This window comes from Mizuhopecten yessoensis, unplaced genomic scaffold, assembly GCF_002113885.1.
Source record: "Mizuhopecten yessoensis strain PY_sf001 unplaced genomic scaffold, ASM211388v2 scaffold9411, whole genome shotgun sequence".
NCBI lineage: Eukaryota > Metazoa > Mollusca > Bivalvia > Pectinida > Pectinidae > Mizuhopecten > Mizuhopecten yessoensis.
Genome location: NW_018408034.1, coordinates 82,586 through 90,895, shown reverse-complemented (window position 1 = coordinate 90,895; position 8,310 = coordinate 82,586). Strand labels below are relative to the sequence as shown.

At 34.8% G+C, this 8,310-nt stretch overlaps 1 protein-coding gene across 4 annotated transcripts in view; it reads left to right on the top strand.

Annotated features, from left to right (window-relative positions):
- LOC110458047 overlaps positions 1-8,310 on the top strand; it is a 74,647-nt gene that overhangs the window by 30,917 nt on the left and 35,420 nt on the right. For all 4 annotated transcript variants that reach the window (XM_021509595.1, XM_021509596.1, XM_021509594.1 and 1 more), the window contains exons 13-17: positions 1,552-1,680; positions 3,061-3,303; positions 3,962-4,119; positions 4,801-4,939; positions 5,486-6,601. In XM_021509595.1, the coding sequence (XP_021365270.1) occupies positions 1,552-1,680; positions 3,061-3,303; positions 3,962-4,119; positions 4,801-4,939; positions 5,486-6,601 (1,785 nt within the window). The remainder of the gene's footprint in view (positions 1-1,551; positions 1,681-3,060; positions 3,304-3,961; positions 4,120-4,800; positions 4,940-5,485; positions 6,602-8,310) is intronic.

Sequence of the window (8,310 nt, the reverse complement as noted above, 5' to 3'; positions counted from 1 at the left end):
TTCTTTGAAACTTGTTAGGCTTTATTATTATCATAACATGTTGTTTCCCTGAAAAGATTTTTGATTTGACAATTTTTGTAAAAGTTATTGCCCTTCGTTTATTTCAGTATTTGATTTTATCCGCCGATCTCCTCCTACATTTTACGACCGATTTCTTTGAAACTTGGAAATCGTTATAGTCATGATATATAGTTATGTTTCTTTGAACAAAAATTTGATTCGACTATTTTTGCAGAAGTTATTGCCCTTTGTTTATTTCTAGTACTTGAATCTTGTCCGGAGATCTACAGTTTTCTATCGATTTATTCGAAACTTGGTAGGCTTCATAATCATGTTATCAAGTTGTGTTAATATAATGAGTTGGAGACTAATCTTTTGATTACTTGTTTTCCTCAAACTGTTAGAAATTAAAGAAAATCGAACTTTGACTTTGTAGTGAAAGGTGAGATTTATAACATGCTATATATAGCTAGCTAGCCACTCTTAAGGTGATGCAAATCTTATTTTAGTGCAAGTTAATATATAACAATATATGGCATACGACAGGCGTATATTGTTCCGCCCTACACTACTCTTGTTAGTTCACCTGGTCCGAAGGTAAATTTTGTCCATTTCTTTTTCTTTGCCTTCACAGCAGCATTATACCAGACAAATTTTGCAAAAGGAAATGCCTTTGAACCTTATTCAAGGTCAAAGAGGTCAAATTTGTTAAAAGCATTCAAACAGTTTCTTCAATTTCATGTTGAATAGCTGTTTAAACAGAGTTATGGCCCTCTACACTTTATTCCATCTGTGACACCCCTTAAGGTATCGCCCCACTAGTATTAATATCTTTATAAATGTATCTAAAACCGGATTAGGCTGCAACCTTACAATATAATCAAACAATAACATTTGAACATAAACATATTATAATGGCGGACACATTATTACATTCTTTTAATAACTTTATTATACAGATTTTTAAGGTTGATTAATGCATTGATTGATGGTTAATTAGCTTTTCGTTTTATTGCCCCGTACTATCTTCATAAGTGGACATGGGAATCTTGTTCAATGTTTCCGATTTTATTTGTATTGTTTCAGTAATTAGTATGTTCTAGACATTTAAACAAATGTTTTTCTGGTTGGTTTGATAAAGGATTCTTCAATGGAACTTTGGTAACTGTCACACATGCACTTTCAAGCCTGATAATGATCTTTGTTTTTGTATTATTTTGGAATAACTAAAACACAGAAAATAAATAACCAGTATTAAACACGAGAATGCAAAATGACGTCTTGTGTTATAGGACAACGGGAAATATCTTCATTGGTATTTTTGTATATATATATCTGTTAACATTTAGTCACGAAGTTAGTCAGAGTCCGATGGACACTTATTAATTTCAAGTGATGTAATGTTAGTTATATGTTGATCCCTTTGACAACGACAATCGTTTCCTGAAAACATCGTTTCCGTTCTATATTGTTACTTTCTCCATGTGCTTTGCAGACTATTTTTCGACTTTTTGCAGGAAAAATGGTAATATCGTTTCTTTGTATTTAAAGTATTTAACGGGTGCAAACTGCAATTGACGAAAATCAACATAGAGAAATTTAGTGCAATGTGGCATTCAGCAAAACGGATTGAAGGACTAGAATCTGATACTTTGGATACAGGTGAAAATTGGACTGAAGGTAAATTAATATACCGAATTGCCTAAACTCGTCTAGCCAAGTCCTGGTAGCAGATCTTGTTAACGTCATTATATATGGTACCTCTCTATATTGAAAATGATCTATGAAAAGAAACCATTGAGAACAAACCTTTACAAAATCCTATATTTTACATATGATGTTTCGCTTCATTACGTGTTGTGTGAAGTTTTCATAGTTGTCTTTTATAACCTTGTATACACTTTTCCCACCGAAAATATAGTTTGAAAAAGTTATAATTTGCTGTATGGCATTTAAACGTCAACTTACAATAGTGTAGGTGGTTAATACATAACGAAGGACGTTAAGTACGAGGGCCATTCAATAAGTTTGTCACCTCACAGCTTCTGTGCGAACTGACAATAAACAAAAAATAGCGGTTAAGAACAGTGCACGTGCAATATTTCGACACATCCGGCAGGAACAGATCAAGTTATTTATTGTTGAATGGTATGCTCTCGTGACTAGTGGCTACCTTTTAGTGTTCAAACGAAACACTAAAAGAGACTAAATCTGAAATACGCGCCTATGCTACAGCACGATGTGCTTCACAGATACCGCAAAAACTGAGTGGTGAAGCATAAAAAGCACATGTGCTGAACATTGCTGCTGTTTTCAGGTGGATAAACAAATTCAAGAATGGTAATAGTTAAGTCGACATCAAAGAGGATACACGGCCAGGCAGGCCTCTCAGAATAACATTGCTGATTTGAAAGTAATAGTTAATGACGTTTTTGAGATTGATCTTTCTATTAAGTGCTTGAAATTAAAAAAAAAGCTGTATGCCCGATTGATGACCGATTTGATGACATTGGAAAAGTACCGTAACAACGACTCAAGAAACCTATTCGAGATACTTACATGTGACGAGACTTCGGTGCATTACTTGGAACACTAAGGCGACATTAATAACAAGCAATGAGTGTCGAGAAATCAAGCAAGAACAGTAATTGCAAGACGTATAAAAAGCGCTGAGAAAGTTTTGTATGCCATTTGCTTTCAATTTGAGTGGGGCTGCGGTTCAAATACCGTACAATGAAGAAAACTTATTGCTAAGTTTCACAGAGACAAAGTACTGAAACATGTCAAAAATGTATGCATGAAAACAAGTAAACGGTTCAATGACATCCAGTTAATTCACGGCAATATCTCATCCCACAATAGTAATATCGTACAGGCGTTTTCGAAGCAACAGAAGGTAGCACACATATCATCCTATTCATTATATCTAAGTTACTGTGACTTTTTCCTGTTCAAAGGAATGTAATATTTGTAATTCCTGACACCAGTGGTAGAATGTATTAAATAGCCCTCGTAACCTTATTTCCAACGCCCTATAAGTACCATGTGGTTGTATTATAGATTCGATTCAATTGGAAAGCACCAGCGATGAAGAGTGTCCTGACCGCAACAAACTCCTTCCGAGCAAAACAGCATCGGAAGACGATGACGGCGAATTGCTACGGATCGAAAATGAAGTTTGGTTTGGAAGTGAACAAATTACACGGTTTACAGAAATGAACGGACGTCTGGAAACATACATTGCAATGTCACTGTCCTATATTGATTGTGAATTATTTGCGGATGCTGGTTTCGTCTTTACAGGTATGTTTTTAACATATATAGCACGGGGAAGTATGGTTTCACTTCATATTTTATTCAACCTCTTTTTATAGTGTTGCCCATGTCCGTCCCGTCCCGTCCCGATTCAATGTAACACCCGTCCCGTCGCGCCGCGACCCGATTCAATGTAAACACTTACTTAGCAACTTCATTCTTTGACAGATTTTGGTCAAACTTTTTACAAAGGTACAACCCTCCATAAAATGGGGGGGCATTTAGTGTAACTTTTTATAAAACACTGAAAATAATTTCACATGGCAGCGGGGGCATTTATGTCTTGCAGACATTTTCTAGTTCTAAATATTTTCGAATATTTAATTATATAGCCCACCGTAATATACAAACATATCTTGATTCTATGTGTTCCACCTAGGCAATGCAATTGAATGTACCATTTGACTCAGATCATCCTGTTATAAAAATAAGGCTGTTCATTAGCATACCAACATGCAAACGTCCAGTTATGTAAAGGCACGCCTGGGATGTCACTGGATACATCTGTGTCGTCCACGAAAGGACACTCGCAGTTTCCTATAAGGAATCCGTAATGCTAGATAATGTTTTTAGAAAAAGGATGTATGCTTAGCATCGTTTGTGATTTGTTTGATTATACTCTGACCATAATTTTAAATCGTTTCAGGAGATTCTTTTGTATGTTTTTCCTGCTACTTTTGCATTGGTAATTCGCCACTTGAAGACCCATGGATGGAACATACTTTTAACAGTCCTGGTTGTGCTTATGTTAGATATAAGAAAGGACAGGACTATATTCGCCATGTCTTGACACAGTCGACCGAGGTAAAATAAAATGCATTTGATTATAATCTCAGCTGATTTTGTGTTTGCATTATAATAATTGTTCATTATTATTTTGGTACAAACTATTCACAAGTCATGAACAATGACATAAAGGTTTCTTTAAATACTTGAACTGAACATACTATTTTATGTTAAATGGGAGTCCACTGGATTGATATCGTCTTATATTCTAGCGTTATAATCTTTGGCTTGAAGTTGAATAGTGTCAATGATTATCAAGTGAAGATTAAACGACCTCTTTCAGATAGAGACTAGAATAGAGTTCTAGTTGACATGTAGCTTGTCGGATACATGCCATAAAATATCTCAACTAACGTAACGGTTACACGATTAAAATAACTTATAGATTGGGTCTTACTGATTTATAGTATTATAAGCATTATTGATTGGCGTGACTTATTGACATTTTGAACAAATACTTTGTGAACCGCTTTGAGACGACCTACGAACTAGGTTGCGATAAAGCGGTATATAAGGTCCTCGAATTGCTATTTTTAATTATCAATCAACGAGAAAATATGCAATATCTAAAGTACCCTTTATATTTTAGGTTGATTTCAGTTTCCATAGTTACAGTTTTTCTCATTTGTATTTTTATATGTATATTCACAAGCATTTCTGCAGGAATAAATTGTATATAATGGTGGCATGTTTTCTAAGGTTTTTCAGGGAAAAGATGGAAAACATTCAAATAACCATCCTGATGATGCTAAAAGCCAAAAAGATTTATTGGTTGAAAAGAAGAATTGTGACCAACCTGATTTGGTTACACGCAAATATATCACTGTTTCTAATGCAGGTAAGACCACATTGATAGAATGCATTTGTAGTATACTTACATATACCCATTTAAGATAGATTCTCACAGTTATGTGGTGTTTTTAGGGAAATAAGAGAAAAATTATGATGCCTTTCTTAAAAGGCTACATAAATTAGCTAAATGATGATACCATATAAAGTACACTATAACAGGGTCATTATACTTGTATGAATTAATTCTGAATGAGTCTTCTTCGAAATAAGTAGTAAGGGTCGAAGTAAATAAATAGTCTGATGGTGAGTTCACCTTTAATTATAGTTAATGTTAGTATTAAAATAACTATAGCACTTTATTTTATCTGTAGAGAATATTAACGAGAATCCACATTGAACTATCATTCATAATGCAGAATGCATTTACACTTGTGCAGCCTGATAATCAAAATGAACAAAAAGAAGGTACGAGCAAATTTTATGGTGTCGCCGACCTTTCTTAGTAGCCCTATATGGCAAATGAGGTTTTTGACACTGTAAGATTACGTCTTCTTTTGCATGGAAATCTAAAGTCACATTTAATTGTCTTTAGGATCAGTTCAAGGAGGAACAGGTGATTATTCTGTACAGAAACATTCCTGTTTTGGACGTTTAAAACTATTTGATCACACAGAAGGAGGCAAGAAACTAACAATTAGTCTGGAAACTCCTAAGAAACACAGTGTCATCGTGAAAGGTTTGCTTAAGTATTTATATGACTCCACAATCAATGAACCAAAAGAAGTTCATACCTATAGAGTGCCGAGGGAACCGAAGGAAACTTCAGAATTGATTCGACATTTACGAGAGCTGTCATGTGACACACAAAAAGAGATACATATACATCTCTATATGGTACAGGATGTGATGTCGTTGTTATCAAGTTACAACATTTGGCCCCACCGTAACATCCGTACTGGACCTTTGGTGGAGGCTGGCTTTTCCTGTAAAGACCCTAAAACATCCACCGTTGAATGTAAGTCGTGTGGACTGGAACTAAATGCATCAACTCTAAATGGTACAACTCCAATGCAGTATCACAGAGAGCATTCACCTGATTGTGAGTTCTTCCGACAAACAAACTCGCAAGGTTTTGATGGCCAACGAAACAGAGCGTTGACGGATTCCTCACACAATCAAGCCCCATCTCCTATGGGAGTCAACCAGGAAGCAGCCCACTCTCCGGTTCAACAGCCCCCAGGAAACAATCAGCAAAGAAAGCCCAACCAAGGCCAAGCCCAAGCAGAAAAAACGTCGGAAGCAAACGACACATCGGCACGAACACGCTCTGGAAACAATGACGGAAACATTCGTATCGATGAAGCAACGTCACCCACTAACCGTCGACAAACAGAAAATGCATCATCACTATTTTCAAACAATGGAGCAGCTTCAATTGACTCAATTGTTGCTGAGCGTACTAGGACAGGAGAAGTCTTTGACAGGGCCACGCTAATTGTACCCAACAATAATAATGTGACTTCAAGTGGGGAGGCTGTGAGAGAGAACGAAAACATAATAGCAGGCGCTCAGGGAGGTGAGGTCCCCTACCCAATACGTAACCCAAGGTTCACAGAGCAGAACGCACGCCGTGAGTCGTATACACATTGGCCACATCGCGCTGCACATGACCTTGATTATCTGGTGAATGCCGGGTTCTTTTACACAGGTACGTGAAAAATAAGTTATTTTTAGTATACATATACGTATTGAAAATATCAACACATTAGATTGAATCCCCCCTCCCAATATTGAAATTGAATAATTCATAATGAAAATATTAGGTTCGCCATTCGCATGACCATTTGTCATTCAGTTAGTCGACTTTCATGTGTAAGATTTTTTATTGATTTCCATGAAGGTTTTGACGAAATAGCATTTCTATAATTTTTTTAAACCTTTTAAAGTTTTATTATTTATGGAGTGATTCAAAATCACAGATAACCGACACATCATCTAATTGGTTGAACCACTGAATGACTGAAACTTGAACTGCCCCTTTGAAACAAACATTTGGATTTGGACTTCGTATACAAAGGCCAAGGGAGGTTTGGGCCACGAAAGTAAAGAGAAATACTGATCTAAATTGGAACATTAATTGATCAAAAGATGTTTGATCTTATACAATGTTTTTCTTAGAGTCTAATAAACAAAATTAATAAGAATTGGTACAGCTGATAATGACCAATTGGCATTTTCTGGACTAATTTGAAATCAGGCAGTCTTAACCTCTGATAAAAATAATGATTTTTAAGATGATAAAATACAAACTTAGCCATATGAACAGTTATGTATATATGTATCATACATAAGACCTATAATTGAAGTTCACAAAACTTGAAAAGTATATTAGAGTAAGTCCAACTAGATACTTCAAGAATATTTACAGGACTTCGTAGAAGCAACCCCACAATGCATAATACAACGTATTAGACTTGATATCTCTTTACAGTACAAGAAAACAACGTTAATTATTATTGATGTACAAGATTTTAAACAATGAAACGCCATATTACCAATTGTAATGTTCCAAAATTAAACAATGTAGAATCTTTATCTTTAGAAGGTAATATAACTTTTACTGAAGCGTCACATACTTTAAAGCACATGAAAAATAATAAAAGCCCCGGGTCAGATGGATTTACAGTAGAATTTTTTTAAGTGTTTTTGAAAATAACTAGGTAAATTTGTTTTAAGATCTATTAATTATGCATATATAAATGGAAACTTATCTATAACTCAAAAACAAGGAATTATTACATGTATACCAAAAGGTGATAAACCAAGGCAATTTCTTAAAAATTGGAGACCTATTTGTCTTTTGAATATTGTTTACAAAATTGCATCTGGCGCAATAGCTTCTAGATTAAAAACTATTTTAGATAAATTAATTAACACTGACCAGACAGGATTTATTGCAGGCAGATTTTTAGGGGAAAATACACGATTAATTTACGATATAATGCAGTATACAGAGGACAATGATATAGATGGGATGCTTTTGATTGTTGATTTTGAAAAGGCATTTGATTCTGTTAGTTGGGAGTTTATTGAAAATGTATTTAAATATTTTAATTTTGGTGAGGATATTAGAAGTTGGATAAAAACACTACATAAAAATTCTATGTCTGCAATTAATCAAGGTGGTAATCTCTCATCTTTTTTTGAAATTAAGAGGGGTTGCCGTCAAGGTGATCCGATAGCTCCATACATTTTTATTTTGTGTTCAGAAATACTTGCAATAAGACTTAGAAATAATAATTATATTAGGGGTATAAATATAGACAACTCTCCACTACTTCTCTCACAATATGCAGATGATACCTCTCTCATTTTAGATGGAACGAAACAATCATTAAAAGAATCAATAAAAGAGCT